This window comes from Cupressus sempervirens, chromosome 11 (genome assembly GCF_028749045.1).
Source record: "Cupressus sempervirens isolate cs-2001-9-10 chromosome 11, ASM2874904v1, whole genome shotgun sequence".
In the NCBI taxonomy this organism is placed as follows: domain Eukaryota; kingdom Viridiplantae; phylum Streptophyta; class Pinopsida; order Cupressales; family Cupressaceae; genus Cupressus; species Cupressus sempervirens.
Window position 1 is genome coordinate 106,267,792 of NC_143128.1, and position 25,726 is coordinate 106,293,517.

Below are 25,726 nucleotides of genomic sequence, written 5' to 3' on the forward strand. Positions count from 1 at the left end.
AAATATCAATTGGAAAGCAAAAATTCTCATAGCTCAACTTAGAATGGGTTCTCGTCACTTGAGGTGTAAAATGGGTAGATGGACACTACCAAAGGAAGAATGGGAGGAAAGAATATGTTTATTTTGTAACATGGAAGTGGTGGAGACAGAACAACTTTCTATCCTAGAATGCCCAGCGTAGATCGACATTCACTCCAGCTACGGCGATATCCTAGCAACTGACAATTTAGATTCTATTTTTGAGGAAACACAACTGGACATGACAACAAATTTAATTATCAACATTCACTGTAGAAGAATGGAACTGAATAAGCAATTTCAAAAGAGGTAGGGTCCTCCCGCCCTCTTGGATAGTGTGTTTTTCTAGATGGTCTCTTAGGCTGCTTTGGCCTAGTAGATATTATTAATATCTATCATTCATTCATTCATTCATGGTTCCCTTATGTATGTGGTACAATTTCATGACAGGGGATCTCGGTATAGTCACAACAGTCTGATTAATTATTTGTGGGCTCTGGTTCTTGTGTTGCTATTATCGTGCAGAGTGTCAGATTTAATTATGGCAAGTGTTAATATTTCCTTATCATCTCTTTGGGCCGCCACTTTTATCATTGATTTTGCACCAAGCTAGCGGCCGCCCAAAAAGATGATTAGGAAAGATTAACAAATAGTTGATAGCAACCAAGCTACTTGTCCTCAAATTCTGGTCAATAATATGAAGATGTAGTAAGATAGGTAGAGAGGGTTTTCTTAAACAGAGGAACAACTAATGCTCTGCCTCCAAAAATATGACATGTGGCTTGGTTCGACTCTGGTGGGTGGAATTTTCTCGTGAGAATATTTTAAGAAGTGAGTCCATCTCAATTATGGATGTTATACATACTTCCCTATGCCTTGGCAATATTCACCCATTTCGCAACACAATTTACAAAGTTGGTGGGCTTGTTAGGGAGAGAACTCAGTAGAACACATTCCAATAGTTGTGATAAAAGTTGATCACTTAATACCTATACATATTGACTTAATGTCCAATTTTTTTGACAACATTGTACCAATACTTGTGATGCTAACTACCCAAAATTGAATAAAATGTACCTTGAGTTATAAAAATTAACCCAACTATTCAACTATGAGTACCCTTTATGCACAACCATTATTCTCACTTTTTTTTGGGCTGTTTTAGACAACTTGGCAAAAAGCATGCTGATGTGGCATCATAACGGGTGATGTGGACTTGAAACCTTAGTTATAAGTAGACAACTCGCCAAGTAACTTGATGTAAAAAACTGAGAGCGATTTGAAATTTTTATGCAAGGTTTTGATAAGCGCAAAATTAGAGTGTTCAAGTATTGAGTCCTCTCCCCTAATGCAGTCACCATTAGTAAGATATATACATGTTTAAAATTCAGAAGATATACATGTTGTTTCACTGGACTTCTCTTCTTAAATTTTTAATGAGCCCTTGCTAGCTTCTTCGTCCCCACATTTAGGGCCTCAAACGTCGTGGACTATAGACGTGTCTGAATCACAAAATTTCTTGGTTCGGAGTCTGTTTTCCACTCCAGAATGTTAGGTGATCTCTCTGATTGCAAGCACATGGAGGAGTAACTCTCGATATGCATTTTTTTGGTTAAGTACGTACTCAGTTCCGACTACGAGTGTCATCCTTTAATATGGTTTTCCAATAGTGGGATTTTGGTTGTGGTACATGTTTTCATGGATTGACTTTTTGTACTTCCTCCTCAGTTGGCTGGGAGTTTTCACAGGGTGCCTTGAATATTAGACTCCACACCAATTTTGGCCTCTTTTAACATTTTTTAGTTGAGTCGCGTCTTGGTACGGCTAGTGTGTGGGGAATCCAGCCCACAGTACTTGCTACCTCAGCTTTTTGTTTAAAATGTTAAACTTGACAATTGTAAAAATACATTAGGCATATTATATCATGTTTATGTATATGGTTTGGAGGAAATGGTGTTTGTGCTCATAATATTCCTTTCCTTTGTATTCCAAGTTATTGTTATATCTATTGTTAATTCAATTACTACTTCAATATATATATATATATATATACAGTCTCTTTTTGTGCATGAAAGTTATTGTTTCTTTTTATAAACTTAAAATTCATTCATTTTAGTATTTTATGTGAAACTGTTTCTTTCTTATTGTAAATGGTCACAATTGGAAGTTTTCTTACTGGTTCCTTCTTCCATAAGTCTTTGAGCCAACTTTAATATATTGTATATAACTTACCACTTAAACTACACACATGATTAAATCAATTCAAATACATTTTTATCACAACCTCATATCGTACATTTTTATAAAAATAAGTTATCATATTAATCATGCCATTAATAACCCTCTCTACATGATACAACACCATATCATTCCATATAATTCTACTAAACAATTAAATGTCATATTCAACTTAGTTTTATAAAACTGTTACCAATGATATCAAACTTTGCACTAAGATGTCAAACTTATGTCTACATTTTACAATGCCACTTTGGTTCAAACAAAGGAAAATTATCATGTAATAACATTAAAATCAAACTAATAGTTTTAGCCAATAAAATAATATGATCGTTCAGATTTGTGAGGTAAAAAAACAATATCCAGCCAACAGGACGATAAATGAATAAATCGACGATCAAAGCATGTCAAAAAAAAAAAAAAAAAAAAATTGAAGATTAGTAGCATAAAATTTAAACAAGCTCCATGTTAGCCACCTTCAACAAAAGCATCCTTCTTATTATTGTTATTACATGGCTTTTGAGTAAGGGTAAATAGGTTTAAACAAATTGTAAAACCCATTAGCAACAAAATTTGGGCAGAATAGCAGCTGATCAATCACTAAACAACCGAAACACAAAAAAGGAAAGTCAATGGTTATGAAGCTATTTTACAAAATAGATGCAGTTAAGCTGCATTTGGATAATAACATTAACTTACACTATATATATAACCTTTTCTAATCTGCACCCTCTTCATCAGACCTCTCTTCCTTCTTTGAAGGATAGATCGATTCCCAGACAGATTAAGACCTCTTTTCCTTCTTTGCAGGACAAATCTTGATGCGACACATGAAGAAAGGGGGAATCCTCCACCGATGCCTCCCTCAAAAAACACCTTGCCGTACAGTTGTATTATATATCAAGAAAAGCAAGCACTATCTTTGCATGCAAACAGGTCCATACAATAATTGGGCCTGCCTAATCAAAATAATACAGACCACAAGTTCGAAGCTCAAAGTAAAATATCTTCTTCTCTCTTGAATTCTAAGCGATTACACCAGTATACCTTCGAAGATCAGACTTCGTTTGATTATTTCTCAGAAAAATGACAATGCTGCCCCCGCGATAATTATTGAAATTAAAACTTCAACGGCAGAGATGATCTTGTATACAGGCATGGAAAATTTTCTTTAGAATGGGGCACGACTTAACAAGCTTGAGTGTCTCGACAGCAAGGTTGATAGAAAGCATTTCCTCAAGTTGAAAGAAATTTTGAAAAGATGCAGGAAAAACGCCCTGAGAAGAACATGATATTGAGAATAAATCAGAAATATACTATACACAAACAATCTCGCGTCCCCATTTTATACGAGCTCTGTTAAGAAATGTTATAGCTCAATGTGTCATGCTTATAATCCTAACGATTTCCTTCTTGCTTGGAATTCGCCGTTGTCGTGGCTGGTAAAGATTTCAATGCCTGTCAATATTCAGAGAGACCAATAGTAAGTGAAATATAAAAATGAGTGGAAAAGATACACATGCGCTCATATTCAAAATAAAGCACGAATAAAATGGAACATAGAGATATGCCACTAACGTTATATGTATGAGAACACTATTACGAAATGGAAATAACACTCAAATTTACGAAGCACAGCAGGAATCGTGCTCGTACATGCCACAAAGACAGTAGAAGATTCCTCACATGAGAAAAGTGGCGAAAATTCCTTAAAAATTTAGAGTTGCACATAGTTAACCTTGTGCTGGCTGCTTTTGCAGATGTAAATATGATCGCCAACAGATAACAAGAGAACTGCGCTACAGTAAACTGCCATGCTGCAGCATGCAACAATGGATGATGCATCTAATGCAAGTATCATAAGAGGAATAGAAGTGCAGTGGAAGACGCAACTAAACAGCAAGCCATTAAAAAGAATTTCCATGAAGATATTTTTGTTCTTTTCCGAGGTCATTCGGACAAAGCTAAAGTATTTTCTTCTCCACAAAATTTAACCGAGATAATACTATTTTAGTAGAGGTGTACTTCATTTTGTGGATATGACGTACTCCAAGAATATCTAGAATATTTAACGTTATAATTTGGGAAGAGAGTTCTTTTACAAACAAAAAGCATGGAGCTTTATGATCATCCGTCACAAGTTATAGATAAGCAATTTTCACCCCCGTCTTGTGACAATCGACATTTATTCATCTAATCTGATTCAAACACACTCCATAACTTTACAATATCATTCATAAATAAATTACATAATGAATGTAACTCTGAAATTTCAATCATTTGTTATCACCTATATAGTTCTCCATAATTATAGTTCTTTAATACCATGAAGTTTCAACATACAAGCGATATCTCCTCCATGACGACTTAAACAATTTCAGACTAGTCGAGACCTACATTCCTCAAGGGTCTGTTTGGTTCGTGGAAGATGACAGGAATTGGCTTTTTCAAAATCCAGATTTGAAAATTTTTGCATTTGTTTCGAAATTGGCAAAATGGAATTAGGAATTAGCAACTCCAAGCTTACACATAGCAATGTGTTTTCCAACTCATCTTCCGACTGAAACAAGCAGTTCAAGTAAAATCCTAAAAATAGGAATGAAGATTTGCAAAACCTTGATTTGGCTAAATGAATGACAAATAATTGATGAACAAGCTGAAATATGTTATGTCCCTTCGTTTGAGGCTCACTGGCAATATTCTCAGCTTGTCCACACCAACTTTGTGAAACCTCTATGAAATAAATTTATCAAGTGATTAAAATTTAATTATATATAATAATAAAAATATAAAATAGATTAATGATTACATAAGCCCATCTAATATATTATATATATCATTATAATACAATGTAATATAAAACACATATAAATGGGGAAGCATACATACATACATATTATATATATATATATATATATATATATATATATATATATATGTTGAGAGATTAAATAAAGTAAATGCTCATCCATAACCATGGTCTCCAGCTCACTGGAAATGCCTACCAGACCAGCAGAAGCTTGAACTGGTACGCAGTCCTGGTACAGTTCGACTTCTGGTCCAGGCAGGGTTCAAAATTGGACACCCAATTCCAACCAGCAGAGCAGCCAATCAAACCCGGGTTCAGCTTGAACTGACAGCGAACTGCGTCAAACTGGGACCCACGGACTTGTTTTAATTTTTTGGCAAATTTTGGCATCTACAACCCTAAAATGTGGATATGAAAGGCTTATGTTGACTTCGCATTCTCATCGGTGGTGCACAAACAGGTTATTTTGTCTTTGAGCATAAGTGAAAAGTTTGAATTTTGATTTGTGAACCTTCTTCAAGTGCTTGTGCCTCATTCCAACACCTTTGCAAGCTTACAATAAGGGGAAGAGGTAAGTTCTTGTTCCATTTGCTTTTTGTTTTTGTTTAAGCTTTTTACATTGTATCATCTCTCTTTCATTGTCCATAAGAACTACCAATTTTTTTTCCATATTTTTTGTTCTCTTGATTTTAAGTTTTATATTGAATATGTATACAATTTCTTGCCATAGGAAAAGAAATTACTATGGCACCTACCTATTCCTCAGTAAGCAATACTGAACAAAGAATAGAAGCCCAGTTTTATTCTCTTTGTGGATGTACATTGATATTGTAAGACCCCTTGCATAAGGTCACGCATTTCATTGGAAATGTTGGGGTATTGATGAGTAATAAATAATTCGTATTTTTCCATGGTATGTCATTTGTGAGGATACCCTAGAAGAGGAATCAAGAAATGCCTTGGAAAAAAGTGTCCTTGTACCAAATGCAACATCATTAAAATATATTCAAGAGCATGCAGCAGCAGAAAAGAGAGAATGTAGGCAAAATAGAACCAATAGAACATGCAATAAAAGTTACAAAAGAGCAAAGGGAATACAAGCCCCTACAAATGTTATCACAAACCATCATTAATGTATATACAAATACACACACACACAGACACATTGCAAATACTATCTTGAGCATGGTGATCGGTGTACCATCAATGTTGCAAACAACAATAATCAATCAGTTAATAGTGATCAATGAAATTAGCTAATAATATATTAATCAATATTATTATTACACTGTAATAATATTAATATAATTATAGTATCAAAAATTAATCATTCAGTTAATAGTGATCAATGAAATTAGCTAATAATATATTAATCAATATTATTATTACACTGTAATAATATTAATATAATTATAGTATCAAAAATTAATCATTATAATATATGATTATATCAATATTTGAAAAACCAATGTATTCAATGATATTGATATCATCCATGTTAACCATACTCCATTTTGATCAACTTTAATGATGATCGATGGTTCTAAATGAATCGATGTAAGCCAATATATGTAAATTGATATTAGGGCGGGCAAAATTACAAATAATAGTAATGAAGCAATATTATTAACACATTCCAATTTCCCAACATGGAGCGACAGGATATTGAACCACCTACAACCATGACCGAAAACGTATACAAGTATGATATTGTTGGTTAACATATTGTTCTCAAGTACTTCTTTTACTTTTGCTCTTTGTGCCCAAATCATGAGAAACAAATGTTCCCAACAGTTGGGAAGGGAGGTTATGCTAATGAAACTTCCCTCTAAATCATAAGGTACAACTCCCTTATAGTAAATAATAAGCAATGAATATGTTTATGTTTCCTATCTAACAAGGGTATGCTCTTAACCCAAGAGCAAAAGAGGTGATAATTAAGTCTTCCATAGGCATAAATTGGTCTATAACTGAATTTTACCCCACTAACAACCGTGAATGAGCTGAACTTCAACTTCCTTTCTTCCTATTTCTACATGCAACTAACAACACTTCTACATGAATAACTCACACACCATGATTAATTTAATCTTAAGATTGTAACAGAGCTATGAAAGGAAAGGTAACATAACTGTAGTAACTCTCAGATTACTTATTGATTATCAAATTTTAGAAAAGCTTCTAATTTGCTGAAGTCTAACAACCACCCAGTTCGATTAACATTACATCCATCACATGCAAGAAGAGAATGACTAAAACTAATGAACAACAAATTCTAATAAGATTCTCAAGACTCACTCAGTTGTCTCTGTTACAAGGGGAGAATGCACAACAAAAATTTGTCGATCCCTTCTATTAGATTTCAAAAAAGTACATATAGGCCAATTAACTTCCAGCCATTACAAAATTACATTTCTTTGAGAAGCAAAAAGAGAGGAAAGGGACACTTGTCATTCTCAGAAAGAGCAATGAGCACAAAAGATTAGGAAGCAGAAGCTTCAACATCCCCTTCGTTGGCCTTCTTCGCTTGACTGATGAGCTTTCAAAGTCGCCAGGCCGTTAGCATCAGGAACTAGCATGTTATCCAAGCGGATCATCGAGTAACTGCGGTCTCCCTGCAATTTTCCAATTGCATTAGACCGTACTTGCATTTTCTCCGAAGCCTTAGCTAACATTCCATCCTGGGCCATTAACTTGTGGAGTTAGGAAACTTGAAAATTTGAAGGGGGTACCACTTCATCAATGAAATCTTGGTACGAGGTCTTCATGTGTTCAATATCCATGACCTCTCCACTCTTGCTTCTATGAGACTCCATATGCACATTGCTAAGATATTTGGAGGCAACTGTTCTTTTCCTTCTTGCCCTGGTCCATTCCACCGATTTATTCGTCTTCTTCATGTTGGCAGCCATCAATGCTTTCGCGCTCTAAGCCGTAGGTCCCACAAGTGGTGTGGAATCAATAGGAGTGCCCTTAATCTCTTTTAGATATGTAGATGGCTGCATATGCAAACCATCATCCTCGATACCATCCACATCAATGTTTATACCATACAATTCTATTTGTTGAACAGTTAGCCTTTCTCTACTCACCAATTCATTGGCGCAATAAGCCCAATAGCCTTCCAGCATGGGAACATGCCTAAAACTCAAAGCCAACTGTAGGTTACCCCTAATATATTTCACAGGGTCAAACTTCACTCTCATTACCTCATAAGATTCCAGCTGGTATTTTTCGCAAGCGCCTTCAACATGTTCTTCGCATTACACAAGAGTAAGATCCCACTATGATTGAAAACAAAATGCCCGCCTTTCATGCGTCCACACAGATAGTGTTCACTTCTAGGATTTGCCGGCAAAGCTCGATCAACCTCGACAACTTCCACGGGAACTCATTGAACCCAGCAACCTTGATGTACGTGGAAGAGGGGACTTGTATGAAGTAATTGTTACATTGGGTCACAGTGGAAATGACTTATGGGGATAATATCCTCTCCAGGCATCCCTAGAGTTGTCAGCATAACCTCATAGTGAAAGTGTCATTCCACTTCATGAATTTTGCATAACTGTTGTGTAATTAGAGGCAGGAGCAGAAGTCATACACTTGAATATCCTCATCGAATTCTTCTACATGTAGGAGCTCGGGCCATAGCTGAATTGTAGTTAGTGCATATATCAAATAGGATGACAAGAACTACTTTTGGAGCTTTGTCGTATGCAGCCATCCAGCTCACTACTCACTTAAAATCTGAGCCCAATCCGCATATTCGCCTCCTGCACATACTACTTGCACCAGATAGTAGTAGTGCTCTACACAATTTAGGGCATCTTCATTCCCCTTTAGCCTGTGTAGAAGCACCACGATATCAACAATCTCCCTTTTTTGGTTTGTGTCGTAAAGCATCTTTAACGGCCACGAGAAACCCTGCATCCTCTACAAGGCCACTCTCCTTCAATCTCTGTGTAATAGGATGGATCAGATCAGACAAACTCCTACACAGATCCCCCAGATCATAAAACTTGAGTTGGGTGTCACTCAGCTCTTTCCACTCGCAATTAGTCGCATTCAGAAGCAATGAAGTTCGTGGAATCCATAATCCCCTAATAGGGTGGCACATTAGTTTGCGTTTTGAAGTCCTTTAACCAGGCTGCTCTTAACTGGGCAAGACTAAACAAGTCTTATCTAAATCCCTTAACCGGTTGGCACCTAATAGTGTCCTTGTAATCTTTTAACTAAGATAAGCTCTTGACTGGCCACGTTTCAAGAGAGTGCAAGCTTTAGAGGCAATAGGGAACTCTATAGGAAGCTTTCTGATGGTGGATGAAGGCTCCTTAAATATTTTGCAATCAACCGTTGCTCAGATATTGGTGGAAATGGATGTGATGTAAGAGTTCCCAAAAGAAATTTAAATTAAGACTTTGAAAGGTTGCTAGGTACAGTGTTTGGATTATGAATTCATTTTAGATAAAAAGAAGATGCTTTCAAACAGGGAATGTGACTGCTCAGTGTACCAAACAAAGGATTTTAAAATCTGCATTGTGGTGTAAGTGTCTCCTCATCATTACTCAGTGAATAAAAAGGAGAGGTGAAAGACTTAAGCTCAAGCTCTGACCAAGGAAGAAAAGCAACCGTAACCTGGGGCTGAGGATTAGGCTGAGTAGCAAGCACTGAACAGTGTTAATACTGTTAATGATGGTAGCAATATGGAGCTGACGCATAAAAATGGAGCTGTAACACCAAAGTGTAGGGATAAAGAAGGTTCTGTGGGGGCTCAAAACAAGGGGAGGAGGGTCTGTTTGAGAATGGTCAGGACCATCAAGTAATGAGTTGTTTGGTTGAAGAGGCAAAATCTATTCAGGATATTCGACTGGAGATGCAAAAAGAGGCTACACGAGTAAAAGAGGGATGGCAAACAGTGAAAAGGAAAAGGGAATAAGTAGCAGTAAGGAAGTCCTTGAAGAAGATCCTCTGGTCCCAGACTAAGGGAGGAGCTGTTTGTAATTCATGATTGTTGACCTGTTAATAACTCAACGTTCAAGGCTATTTGGTTTAAGTTATTTGCAAAGGTGCCTCACAATGGTGCTATGCATTTCTTTGGGATGGTGGTTCCCTGTATGTAATCGCCCCTGACTTGGGCCAGGCTCAATCCTGCTCTGATAATGAAAAATCACAAATTTTCACCAATCAAAAAAAAACTAAAATTGGGAAAAATGAAATTAAAAAATTTAAAACATTGTAAAAAATATTTTAATTTCATTCATTTATTTTAAAATTATTTTTAAAAAATATATAGCATGAGAATTTTATTGAATCCACAAATACGGATAAAGAAATAATAAGTTAATATTATAGTAACTATCTTTACAACAATCCAAAAACATCTATATATTAATGTCAATCCATAAATACTGATATTAAAAAATTAATGTTACCGTTAACTGCCTCTAAAACAACCCAAAAAATGTATAAATTCATGTCACTCCAGCTCTGTGTTTATTGGCATTAATATTGTGCACTCCGGTAATTACCACTTAGAAAAGGCCATCCGCAACAGAAAACCAGTTACTCTCATCAAAATGTCAGGTCTCCTATCACATTTCAGGTAACCTAGATTCATACAGACTTTTAAATTCAATCAGAAAAACAATTTTGGAAATCTGAGTTCAATCAACATTTTGATATATCTTAGCCTGTTCACGGGCCTTTGAGGTTTCAATTGTTTAAATTTGAACCAAATAAAAGCAAAGAACTGTAATACAAAAGCACAAATAACAACACGAGCATAAAACCGTATCCTGGGAGAACCCTCCACTTGAGGGTGAGAAACCCAGCCCCAAAAAAAATGATCTTTTATTGATTTCTCAGAAAAATTGCAAAAATTTCTTGTTTATGACTGTGAAACTAATCAGTCAATCAAAACATTATTTCTCTTTTAGGATAGAGCACTTTGTCAATGAATGGCAGTATACACAATAGACACTACAATCTCACAGATACTGAGTAGTCTTTACAGAATAATGAAGCCGATCACACTCAGATTGCACACACAACAGTGATATCACACCTCTCCTAATTCACCTAGCAAGCAGATACATGCAATTGCACAATAGCTAAATAGCTTCTTCAAATACACTCTGCAAAGAAAACATGATAATACCATCTCATACACCAAGTGAAAATGTCATCTATACGTTTTATTTGAATCTCCGTTACTAAAATCAATTGCTCATCACAATGTAACTGACGAAAAAACTTGTGGAAGGCCAAATGACAGTGGTTACAAATCATTGACGGCAACCACATAGACTTGGCAGTAGATCATAACACCCACCAACAACACCTCATGAACTTTGAATACAACACATGGCGAGCAAAACATGAACCGAATAGAACTGATGTCCACACACGATGCCTAGTCATCCATGCATAATGCCCAGTCATATGCACACGACGCCATGGCATACATAAATGCACAATATCATCACTTATACCATATCTGGTTCTCCTCAGGGCTCTAAGATCATGATGAATAGATGCAGTTTGAACATGACAGGAACAGCTGGATCAACATAAAAGAAACACGACTGGAACATGATATAAGCACAATGCTCGTATCCAATACAAGAGCCACTTAATGGCAATGTAAAAACTTCTACAGGTCGAACCCAACCAAATTCTTGGGGAACAAATAAAAGAAGTATAGAATCATCTGCATAGGAACAAGCTTCTGAACCAGGTAGACAATTAGGAATGAGAAAGAGCACTAGATAATGAAAATCACAGACCATATCCAATGGTTCTAACAGAACCTCACAAAAGATCATCATACATAAATAAACTCTCTCACAGCTACAAAAATTTTAACATCAACCTCGTTTGTCAGTTCCTTGAAAGGAGGTCTGAAGACTTCCAGATTCTAGGTGGACAAAAGTCAATTTTTATGGAACACCTAAAGCAATCCAGGACCGTCGGGGGTTGGTTGTGTGGTGAGGGAAGTTCAAGGGAACATACAACTAATAGGTGCTAAGAGGCTTCCAATTGGAAAGAATAATAAAGCAGAGTGCTTGGCTGCAATTTTGCAATCAAATTGGCAAAGAAGATAGGAGTAAGGAAACTACATTTGGAAGGAGATCTGCAGATTGTTATCAATGGAATAATTTAAAGTTAATCTGGAACATGGCATCTGAATAAACTAACTAGAGGGATAAAGTTAATGCTTGCAGAGTTTGAAGAGTTCAAAGTATCACATGTCCTGAGAGAAGCAAACGATGTAGCAAATAAGCAATCTAATGTTGGAGCTACATTACTTGACCAGAATAAGGATGAGCTAGTTGAAAACTTTAGGGTTTGTTAGAATATAATTTTGATTGATTTTTTTAATTGATTTTCAAAAAGAGGAATGACATTGGAATATAAATAGTGTATGTAGTATCCCGAGAGGATATTTTCCTAATACTTTCCTCAAAATAAATTTTCAAAACATAAAAAGATGAAGATGCAAAATTAACCAACAATATAAACCAATAGATTATCATTAAATACCTCAAAATATGTTATTGCATTATACCTCAGCAATACAATAACTAGCATTGTAAAAATCCAATCTAAACACAGTTTTACAGTCAGATTGGAATACTAAGAAAAGAACCTGTAAGCACATGTGGGACACCTGGTGTGACTTCTCCACAGATAATGGGCTTGCGTCCACTATCTACTGGCATGAGGGTTTACATCCTCAAGCTATATGAACGCTGAAGCTTTCCAAATAACCCTCTCAAGGGAGAAACTGAAATTTGAATCATAAAACAAGCCTATCCAAAAATGAATGAGGCCCTTCCTTTTAATCCTAAAAGTTGTCTCTTCAACTCCCTTCCTATCTTTTCGTCTTATCCCTCCTTGTCACTTTTAGCACACTTCATAATATTAAATTGACCTTTAGTAACTCAAAATATGCTCCCCTGTAGTCAATTTTATTATTTTATGAATGTCTTTAAATTTCCTAATGTCCCAACAAAAAGGGACATTACAAGTCCTCCCTCCTCAAGGTTGCTTGTCCTCAAGCAATCAATACCAAGATCCCATATAAACCTCATGAATAATGCTCTAACAATCCACTATGCTATTGTGATATGAACGAAGGACTGAGAACTGCAAGGCCATTCACTGACTTCCCATAATAACAATACATGAAGCGTGCTTATGTTGAGATCCCAAATCATCGCATGTGCATATTCAGTCAGAACAACCTATCATGTGCTATCATCGTATACTAGTAGATCCTCAATCTAACTGAGAATCTCACTACAATTGAGATCACAAGCACCGCTGCGGTCAAATAATCGTGGGAACTCAACTATGTGCCAACCAACTCCTGGAAACATTACAAACCATGGGAATGTTCCTCTTGGATCCCACAAACAAAAAGGCCATCCACTTCCCAACTATCTGTAATATCTTGCTTCTTTGTGCCCAAAATAGGTTGAATATCCCAACTGCTCAACTGCCACAACACTACTCCTCTCACTGTATGCACTCTAGCTATATTGCTCGCCACATCTCTATCCAAGGCTGCTCTGTAATTAGTGTTATGTCCCTTTGTCAAGGCAGCAACCTCTTGGCTGCAACAAATATGAATCCAAAACTCCTAAGCAATATCAAAGAGTGTGCCATCATCAAACTCGAATAGTGGATTCTCCATTATCCAATCAGCATCTACTTCAAACAAAGGGTTGTCTACTAGCTGAATGTGATCTGAAGTTTTGGTACTTGGTCTCTTCGGACAACTATATAAGTCATAAGTCTGTTGAATGCTATCTAGTTCATTAATTACTTCTTGGAAAAACTCTTGCCTCTCTTTACTCTCATGTCCCCTAGTCTGATTTGTGAATCTAGCCTGATTTTTTCCTTCATGAAGAGCACTCTGTGTATCATCCAATGCCTCATGAGCATACTTAAGGTCCCTATTGAGCTCCATAATCTCATTCTTTCCTTTAGTCAACCGATCAACATATATTCTAGAAACCTTAAGAGTATAATTCCTATCGGAAAGAAAACATAAATAATCTGATTTCATAGATTCAAAGTCTGTTTTGACTACCTACAAATCAACAAGAAGAAAATCTCCTTCCACTACCTTTTGAGCCCTCTTATGGAGATACTCAACCATCCTATGAGTGCTATCATAATGTACCAAAGATGCCACAACCATGTCTTCACTGCCCTTCAGCTGGTTTTTTAGGGCATGAATCTCATTATTGTCATGTTGACACAACTCATCATCTTATAGTGTCATCTTGGATTGTTCCTCTAAGTTAATATCATGTGTATAAGAAACACATAGTTCATCACACCTCTCAATAATATAATCATAGGCCTCAATTTTCTTGTTCCATTGATTTGTGTACAAAGGTAAATCTATTGCTATGTTATCATTCTCATGCGAAAGCTTATCATACAAAGATTCCAACATGGTATTGCGTTGAGCAGGACGAACCTCATAAAATCGTTTGCCAACTTCAATAAATTGTTTGTCAAGAATAACCTCCAAATCACCAACATAGAAACTTGTATGTTCCTTATCAATCTTCTTTCTATCACTGGTCTAAATCACTTTACCTTCCTCCTCACTGCTGTAATTCCCATAAAGCCTCATAGGAATTCCTTTTAACCGGTAAACCCATGAAGATCAGCTCACTATCCGTCATATGATCCTGAAATTTGTCGATTCTATGCCTTATTTAACTCCTCCATAAGCTCGAAGGTTGTAGATGAGAGCGAAAACTTGAACAATCCTTTGCAATATTTATGTTCCCTCCTCCAAAAAGCTAACAAGGTTGACGGCAACATCTTGTAGATTTCAACGTCTGCATCAAAAATTGAGGATATAATGGTGTGCATGCTAGCCTTTACTTTCCCTAAATGGTGCTTCCTAATTCTAAACAAGTAGCAATATAACAGCTGAAATATTAAATTGTTGCATTCAAGATCAATCATAATGTAAATGATTCTCTTCTCTGCTATAATATCTAAAAAATCTTGATTTTCTTGGCAATAGCAAGATCTTTGTCATCATGTAATCCCTCTAAGTTTTCCACAATCAACTGCAGAACTTTCCTCAACACATCATCGTTATAAGCTGCTATAGGGGCTGTTTTTCGCATAATTTCGTTGAGACATGAAGCAACTGCAAGCCTCACATCTTTATGTGGATGTTCCATGAAACCCAGGCTGGACCAAGGTTATCATTGTTGGCTACAAGGCCCAATTTAGGAGCCTACAATCTGCCTGCTCAACTCTGATCAAATACATTTCTATCACCTCCAACTTTCGAAGAATGGCATTTAACAAAGTCATGTAGTCTAATTCCAACCCAACCATGTATAACCAGTTTCCCACTTCCATTTCCTTCAGCAGGTCTCTTAGCTATTCACCATTGAAGGTCTCATTAACATCTTTTGAAAACACCTTGTGTTTCAGATTTTCCATTGTGTTAATTTGCTTCCTTCAAATTGAATTTGGAAACACTGAAGAATACACATGATTCCACCGAAAATTTTCGCATTGTTCTATTGTGTCTGCTTAAACTCAGGAAATCTGTCAAATAGTTTGCAATCAAACTAGATGTTGGATCAATAAATGGTGCAACAGTCTGTTTCCGCAATAAGCAAGAGCCTGTATAATATCCCTAATGCAGAAACTTGAAATTTTGTAACTCGAAGCCTGATTATCTCAATTGATTTGCTTTATGGTACCAAGCAGCACTAAATATGATTAAACAAACTTGCATAATGGTTAAACTTGAAATAACAAGATCAATACGAGAATCCAGATTGAAGATATTGCAGATACTAGAAAAGTATGTTTCACTATTCAACAATTTAGCTCCTTAATAAATTTATTCCTAGAAGGACATCTCTAGAAGTTGGTCACTGTGATTTTTGTTACCGGTGGGCTGCTAACATGTTCCTGTTCATCCACCTACATGCATTTCGGTCAGAATGTCTACACCATCACTATTAGGCTAACAATAACTCCTAGTTCAGTCGGTCAACACACAGACCTAAGCCAAACAAAACTTTGAGTGTCTGCCTGCTACAACATTTACAATCATGATAAGAAGAGCAATGTTGCTAATCTGTTTTCTTTACCAAACTCATGGCTTGGTCAACCTATTGATGATGAATCAACATTCCTTCGAATAATCAAGATAACATCGGCTCTAATCATTATCAAAACTGCAAAAAAAAAAAAAAAACATCCTTTATGCAATATCTGAGCTAGCAGATATATTATTTCCAAGCCTGCTAGACATCTGAGTTTTCACTCATCAATTGAGTTGTCTGATATTTCAAGCTTACCCCATGGCTAAATAGTACTTGTCTTGGTACTTTTCCTTTTGAAATTTTTAGACAATTGAGTGACTGGCTATAATATGCTTATGTTCAGTGGGTTCAATTTACGATATATAAAGTTTTTTTACAGTGAAAATTATGAATATAAATGTCATAGCAATTGTAAATGTGAAGACCACTTCCACACTTTGTGTGAATAAGAAATATTACAACAAAAAATTAATTCAGCCTTAGTAGTTTCCTACATGATCACTTCTGAGAAGTCTTAATGTTGTTCCCAATTTTCTGGCATCAAATCCACCGATATCTGATATTCCTCTTGTGATTGTTTTCTGCACTGTAGTAACATGTATGCATCCCACACGATGTTTGATGACTCACCCTTGTGCTAAAATTGAGTCATTTATGTTTCAAATTCATGACAGTTCTTTGAATATGGCATACGAGACTATCAAACAAATCTTAAGATTTTTGCTCAGGATAAAGAAATAGCATGGTCTCTGATGATGTTCATCCATGACCAGACAGTACAACTATAGTTTCAACTTATGAAATGATATTATATTTTGACTGTGTCGTTAAGCTATGAGAGTATTTTGCTCAGGAACGTTTACTCTGTTATGCTTTCTAGTAAATTGGTACTTAGCCTAGAAAAAGAATGGTTCATTCGTTACCAAAAGAGGTAGTATGTCCGTTACAAGGAATCTACCTGAAGCTCTATAGAATCCCGACATGACACTTAATTTGAATGATACTGCCAGTAATATATCTGCTAGCTCAGATATTTATTTGAAGAACCTCATCAATAGGATGGCTAGCAGAAATAGTTTCCCTTACAACTAACTGATTCAGTCAATACTATTTGAATCCTTGTTGATGTTGATGTATAGCATCAGTAGAAGTAATGATCAATTATGATATGTGAATATTGTTCATTAGACGTATGCTTATTTATATATATATATACACACACACACACACACATTTGGATGATTATCAAAACACTCCATATTACTATCGGCAAACATTGTGATATGTATATTATTGGGGGCCTTATGTTCTGGTGCCAGTCGCATAAACTATTTTTATAATATTGTTTGTTCAAACTAATAGATGGTTAGTTATGCCATCGTAGAGGCATGACCCTACGTGGCCAAAGGCCACCTAGTCATGACTCTACAGGGGCATGGCCTCTCACAAATATATATAAATGACCATGCAGATCGTTGGGAAAATAATCAATATACGGCATTACAATACCAGTGATTTGCATATTCACCTTGCGGGATAACTATCAGCATTCTTCATTGGAAGGCGATTTGCATATTCCCTCTGCATAATAAATCCTCAGCAATCTCCATTGTAGGATATTATATCTTCATTGCAAACTAAAGTTAAAAGACTTAGCGATCACCATTGGAAGAACAAACTCTGCATCTCTGGTTCAGTGATTATTTAAGGATATCCATAATTGTCTATATCTATTGTAATAGTTTATCTATCAATAATCACTAAAACTAAGATGGTATCAGAGCCATTCTGATAAAAAACTCTATTACTCAGAATTAAAAAATCTAAAGTCTCAGATTTATAAAATTTAAATTATATCCTTAAATCAAAATGGTGAATCATGTAAGGCTAGAGGATAGACTTGAGGAAGCATCAAATTTTTCATCATGGAAAATTCGAGTCATGATAATATTAAGGGAAATGGAATTAGAGGTGTATATAGAAACAAACAAATCCATGCCTGAAAATGATCCAGATAAAATGACATGGAAAAGACACAATAACAAGGCAATGAAAATTATAATAGATTCTGTAAAAGATCATATTCTTCCATCCATATTCAATCTCAAGACTACATTTAAAATGTTCTCTACTATCAAAGATACATTTGAAATCAACAATACTAGTAGATTGTTAACTCTAAAACAAGATCTACTATATATAAAGAGGAAAAATGGAGAATCTATTACATCCTACTTTCTAAGGATTTTTAAATTAAAAGACCAACTTGCAACAATGGAAAATCGAGTTGATGACAAAGAACTTCGCATGATAGCATTAAGAGGACTTCCCCTATCTTCGGAAACATTTATTTGAGGCCTAAGCTCTCAACCCGAGCTTCCTAAATTTGAATTACTAAAAAATGAATGCACACAAGAAGAATCAAGATTAGTTTCAAGAGGACTAAGTATAAATCAAGAGGGAGACATTCAAGCTCTTCATGCAAATTCAAACAATAAAAGAAAATTCAAATATAATAGGAAGGAAACTGACAAATCATATAAGAAACGTGATTAGTCCAAAGTTCAAATGTGATGAAATTGGTGACTCTCATAACTTCTGCCCTGAACGAAAAAGAATTCAAGCAGCTCTAGCAGAAATCAAAGGAGAGGAAGTAGAGAAAGAAGAAAAAGAAAACTATGCATTTTATTTAGCTCTTTCAAGTGAATTAAACTCAAACAACAACACTTGGATCATAGACAGTGGAGCATCTTGGCACATAACCAGTTTTAGAGACAAATTTGAAAACTTCTCAAAACATTCCTCAGAAGAAGTTACCATAGGAGATAACTCCACTCATCCTATCAAAAGTATTGGTTCATGTTCAATTTATTTAAATTCAAGAATTACTCTCCAACTTTAAAAAAATTATATGTACCTAGAATAAAAAGAAATCTAGTCTCTATTTCTAGTCTTGTTGATCAAGGATTCAGAATCACTTTTCAAGAGAACAAAGTTTTGTCTTGGCCAAAGAACTCTAATATCAAGAAAGCCATTTCTATTGGATTTAAAGACAGAAGTCTGTATAAATCGGGTAACAATCAAAACTTAGCTCTAAGTCTTGAAACATCAAACTCTATCGAAATTTGGCATAGGAGGCTAGGTCACCTTCGCTATTGTGCATTATCATCTATAGGAAAAATTGTAAAAGGTTTACCTAGTCTCAAAACTAATCACTTAAGCATTTGCAAAGGATGTGCCCTAGGTAAAATGACAAAGCAATCATTTCCTAAAAGTGTTCACAAATCAAAATCCATTCTTAAACTGATTCACACTGACCTTTGTGGTCCTATGTCTATACCTTCTCTTAACGAGTGCCTCTTTTATGTAATTTTTATTGATGATTACTCTAGAAGAACTTGGATCTACTTTCTAAAACAGAAAGAATCAGCTGTAGTATTATCAAAATTCAAAAAATTCAAAACCCCAGTTGAAAATCAGTCAAGACAAAAAATAAAAATACTAAGGTCAAGCAATGGAGGTGAATACATCTCTGAAATTTCTAAAAACTTTTGCATTGCTGTTGGGATTAAGAGGGATTTTTCTGTACCATATAATCCTCAACAGAATGAAGTTACAGAACATAAAAATAGATCAATTGTTGAATCAGCTAGAGCAATGATGCACGATCAAAATCTTCATACTTCCTTCTGGGCTGAAGCATCTAATACTGCACTCTACATTCAAAACAGATGTCCACACTCAGTATTAGAGAACACCACTCCTAAAGAAGTATTTACAGGTATTAAACCAGATCTAAGTCATCTAAGAATATTCAGATGTCTTGTTTATATCCATATTCCTAAAGAGAAAAGAACAAAACTAGAACCATCCAGAAAGAAGGGGATACTCATTGGATATAGTGAAACAACAAAAGGCTTTAGGGTTTTTGTTCCAGGTCAAAGAACGATTGAGATTAGTAGAGATGTGAAATTTGAGAAGATATCGCCTTTAATATTTCTGAAACAGTGATGAATCCATTACTGAACCTATTCATGAAGATTCTAAAAATGTTAACAATAAAAAGAGGCCACTTTGGGCTAGAAAAATGATAGAAGAAAATCAAGTTGAACCTAATGAAGTGATTCGAGAAAGTAAAAGAATGAGAAATCAATCATGTTACGTTGCATTATTAACTAAACTTATAAAAACAGAACCCTCAAATGTTAAAGAAGCACTATCAAGTCAACCTTGGAAAGAAGCAATGATTGAAGAATATAATTCCATACTAAAAAATGATGTATGGGATGTTGTACCTGTTGATGTTAGTCTTGTACCACTACATAACATATAGCGATTGAATACTTGATATGGAATATCAAAAACTCAATCCCTCTCTTGAAAGGTAAATACTCATGAAGACATGACAAAAACTCCAATGTTCCTTACACCTGTGGATACTAACTCAATTATATCAATGTGATTTGTTGGTTAATCACATAGGCGGCCTTACATTGTTCATCTAACGATTGTCAGACTCTCGTTGTGATGGTGATGAATCTAGCTTTGTAAAATATGAGTGCCAAATGATGTTGATGGTGATGATGGAGAGGGTGTATCTACCAATGGTGTTTCTCCTTTTCTAATTTTCTAAGAACGAACTCCAATTACTCAACTACTTGTTGCTTTACTCCTACTCCTATGAATGGAAAGATTAGCAAATGGACGGGGATCAAATCTAATTAAAGCTTACCAGCGGCTCTACCTCCATAGATGCAATTATTCAAGGGAAAAAGACTAAATTACCAAGCAAGGCTTCCTAACCAGCCGCTAGAATGCTAGTGGCCTAGTTTATAGATCCCTATCAAACATCCACTAATAACACCATACAACTATCTACTCTTACTCTTACTCTTAACAACTTTCTTGAAATGAAATCTACTTTAACAACTTCAATGAAATCTAACTTTAACTATTGGAAGTGGAAACCTTGCAATAACACCAAGTGTTCTTAATCACCATGCAAGTCACAACAATGATAAAGAGAGGCAATTTTGGTATTATCTTAAGCAACAATTTTCTTCAACCCTTTACAAATGAGAGCAAATGGCCTTATATAGAGGCCAAAATTACAACCAAGGGTAGAGATTAAGAGGCAAAATCAACAATCCACATTAGATCCCAGAAACCCTGATTAGGGTTGCCACCCTATCGGCCAATGAGAAGACACCACCTCATCAATGGACCAATGAAAAAGAAAGAAAAAGTGGCAACCAATGAGAAGGCACCAAAATGGTAGGCAATTAGAATCAGATACCTATCCTACCCAAAAGAAAGGAGAAATTGCCACTTGGACTTACATCAAATGATCTTCTAATATAATTCTACCCTTTTCTTTCATCTTTTTAGCCAAGGCAATGAACTTGGCTAGCCTGTCGTTGACTTCCTCTGTGGGAGGGCAAAGCCTGCGCTTCATCTTGAGCTCAGCTGAATTCATCATGTTGCTTGTTGCTTACAGTATCTTCTCATGATCCTTCTCATATTCTGACAAAGGCATTGAGGGAGGCAAAGGTGCCCAAATGTTTCTTCTTGATGGCAACCTTCCCCAACTCATCCAATCTTGATCCAAATTTTGTCTTATTGATGTTCTCCTCTTTGATATCTTCAAAATCAATTGTAGCCCCAACATTGCTCATCATAGTTGAAATGGAAGTGTCAATACCTGGGTTGTGTTGTGCAATCTAATTTCGTATCTCTTCAAGTATCCTCAATCTGATGGTCAAGGCAACAAACCAAGACTCCACTGTACTTGTTTCTCCTTCATCCACCAACTTGGTCCTCTCCAAATATCTCTCTGGTAGCCCAATAAATGCTTGTAGCCTAGGAATGCCTAAGTCCTTGACTGGAAGGAAATCCTTCCACTCCCCTTCAGATGTTTTGAATTTGTCTCTAATAGCCACCAGTGACATGAACGTCGAGATAAAGGAAGGCAAGAAATTTCGCCCATCTTGGATTGTATTGTGGATCCAATCCTTGACTTCGTACAACTAAGTCGATATCTCTTTTGTATTGCTCCCACTGTCTTGAGGAAGGGTTGCCTAGCTCAATCCAGCTCCTGCCCCTTGCTTAGTTTTGGAACCATCGAACCTTAGAGTCCATACTCCATCACTTTCTTGATGATTCTTCTAGGAAACCTTAGACTTGTCCGATTCATCATTTTTCTTCATTTCTAAGTTAGGTGGTGTAGTTTGGTTCTTTGTTTCACCCATCATGCTACTTTCTACTTCATCAGCTTGTAAAATTTCAACCCTCTATTTGCAATGTTGATCATCTTGTTTTAGTGGCCCTAGGATTCTCTTCTCCAATTGTTCTAAGGCAATTGTACACAAGGAGCAAGATAATTCCGAATGGAAAGCACTATGGATTCTGCATCAATTGGGCAATAATAATTCTCTCACTGATGTTCGGTTACCCAACTCTACTCTTTGTTGGATAGTCCTAATCACAAAGCTCTTAAAATTCTCGAACATGCCTTCACCATCATCTGATGAAGTTTCTGGGTCCAACTCAATCAGGATCTCATTGGAATCCCTCCCTTCACTTATGATACTCATTGTCAGCACTTTTGTCTTCTTAGGTCTATAGGTGTTCATACTTGCTTCTACAAACAATATTTCATTTGATTCCCCATACTCAGTAATTGTCAATCTCAACCTTGGGGTGCTATCAATTCTGATTTGGTTGGCAAGTCCTCTCCACGAGAGCCACATGTCAGAAAAGTCAATTGCCACGTATCCATTCAACCTTCTGGCCCAATCCCTACTTAGGATCAATCCATGGGTATTGGCCACATCTACCACTGAAATATCTACCATGTGTTCCATCCTCAGATCATATGCTAACTGCATGTGTATGTTGTGTAGCTCACCTACCACCGGCACTTCTGTCTTATCCAATTGGGTAACCCTTCTGTTTGATCCTAAAGGCGTGATTCCAAATTTCTACAAATAGTCAAAGGCATGACATTACTTAATACTCCTGAATCTATCAAACAATTATGAAGAAGCTTCCCAAATATCCTTATTGAGAGCAGGAATGGGGCTGGCTCATCTTTCCCTTGATAATATAGCACTGGTGTCTTATGTACTTGCTTTGGCTTTACTCCGAAGTCTATTAGTTGAACTACTTCTTCTTTCTTCATTGTTTCTTTATTATTTACAGGGTCTTGACTCCCTTGAGTTTGTTGTTCCACTAGCGTTAATCCTTTAGCTACATAAATTGGTTGAAGCCCTGGCTGTCTGTTGAAACTGTTAATGTCGCCATATGCAATCTCTTGTGTAGAACTCTCTATCTCATTGTACGAAATCTCTTGAGATGAATTTGTTATCTTTCCTCCTAGAATGTCTTTGATCACATGCATTGAGTTAGGAGGAGGCCTCCCGTGAGTATGTGTTATTGCACTTTGAGTGTGAGATCCTTGTGATTTGTTATCCTTCAAACTGTTAAGGAATGTATCTCTAATTTCCATTACCTTTAATAATTCAAACAAAGGGAGACTAATTTTGATCTTCTTCATCTCCTCTGTTACACTGTCCTAATCTTTTCAACTCATCATTATTCACGGCATTGTTCCCTACTCTTCCTCTATTTGTTTCTTGTGTTGACTGGACATTCTGTGATCCTTGAACTTCCTAATTGTTTTGTTGTGTAATTGGTTGAGAACTCTGTTGTCCACTTCCATTGTTATGGTTGCCATGTCTATACTCGGGTGCATCCCTTGAAGAATTTAGTACATTACTTGCATTGGAGGTGTATTGAAATTGATCAGGGGTATGGAGGACATGAAAGGTTCATCATTCCTCTTATTGTTTCTCTGATAAAACATTGCATTACTAGCCGGTTGTTGAAATGTTTGGTTCCCACCTGTTCCTTGAACTGGAACAACGTCGCCCAGAGGTGGGAAAAAAATCCAACCATTGCTATATCCATTTTTTCCTATTACCTCACTATCTGGCCCATTGGTTGACTCAAGAGGAAATCTCCCTTAGTGTTCTTCATATGCTTCAAATTCTGGTGGAAATGAAATCTCTGCAAAGGTCAAACATTGATCATATTCTGAGGATGGGTCAATTTCATACCCCGTGACCTTAATATCTTCCTAACTGATTGAGTCATCTACTATGTTCTGAAACAGGTTAGATCCCCTCTTGAACTTAGCATATCCTAACTCCGAATGTTGATCAATCTCATGGAATCTGCAATATTTAGACATGGCGGATTCTGCTAAAAATATCGTCTATAGGCCTACCATCTGCTGAGGCTTGACGATCAAGTGGCGACACCACATTTCCATTGTTTGGGCCTGTGTTCCATGTCCTCTTTTGGTTAGACTGATTGTTATATCCTTGATCTTGTGATTGGTCTCTACCTTGATGATTGTTATTTTGATGGTTCCTTTGATAACCACTACCTTGGTTGTTTCTTTGGTAGTCTCTATCTCGATAGTTCCTTTGATATCCACCCTCTTGGTGATTTCTCTGATATCCTCCTTGATAACTTCCACCATGATTTTGATAATTATTTCCTTGATTACCTCCTTGATTGTTCCTTTGGAAAGATTGGAGTTGATTGTTTTGATTTCTCAAATAAGTCACTTATGTAGACAACTCCTTGACTTGATCGATTAATTCCTTCATTTCATCCTTTTCTTCTTGCATTCTTGTGGATGAACTTGCATTTTGTAGATAAATTGGCATTGGCAGTGGTGCCTGAGACAACGGAGGTCCCGGATGTACCACCAACTGAATTGTAGGTGCTCGGTATGTAAGTTGTGAAACTGGATTGTTCAAATGCCTAGCACTTGGGGGTTCCATTCCTTGTTGGCCCAATTGCTTCCCTATTTCAATTGCTTAGTGAAAGCTTCATTAAACGTCATGGGAGCAGGATTCGCCGTCCTTGTAAACATAGTCATCTGAATATCTAAGGCAGTGTAATATGCTTCTAAAGCACCTGCCTCCAACATTGTGTAAGGGGCTTGCAATCTCCTGTAGGCCTTGTGGAAACAATTGTTGAAGGAACTTATTGATTTTTTTTTGTGTCTCCTAATGTCCACAAACATCTTATGTAATTCCAATGGTGTGGTGGGCATGCCAAATTTCACAATAAATGCTTATTTGAGCTGAACCCATCTTGTTATAGATGACACCGGCAGATTGACGAACCAATAATAAGGTTCTTCCCCCAATGAGTAAGTGAAAAGCCTGCACGCTACACCCTCATGTTGAATCCTTCTATTGCAAAATCCATCTTCAAATACTTTGATATGCTCCTCTATTGTACAGTTAGGGTCATTAACAAAGAACTTGGAGCAGAATCCCACCAAATTCTTCGATAAGTCGTGATATTGTTGAAACGAAATGGGTGAGGTGTTGTTTTGAATCCATGGCGGTTGAGCCATCGCTGCTTGATTAACTTGAGCTTGAACTGGATGACTTGAGGAGCTAGCCAAACTTTAAGTATTAGCTACCCAATAATTCCTTGATTTCTTATGAAATTGTAACTCAACTAAATCTTCTTCCTG

At 36.3% G+C, this 25,726-nt stretch overlaps 1 protein-coding gene across 2 annotated transcripts in view; it reads right to left on the minus strand.

Moving 5' to 3' along the window:
• Positions 1–2,733: 2,733 nt before the first annotated feature.
• The window catches only part of LOC149528432 (3'-5' exonuclease-like), an 82,924-nt gene continuing 59,931 nt past the window's right edge, over positions 2,734–25,726 (minus strand). For both annotated transcript variants that reach the window (XM_089809194.1, XM_089809195.1), the window contains one exon: positions 2,734–3,714. In XM_089809194.1, the coding sequence (XP_089665320.1) occupies positions 3,655–3,714 (60 nt within the window). In that variant the 3' untranslated portion in view covers positions 2,734–3,654. The remainder of the gene's footprint in view (positions 3,715–25,726) is intronic.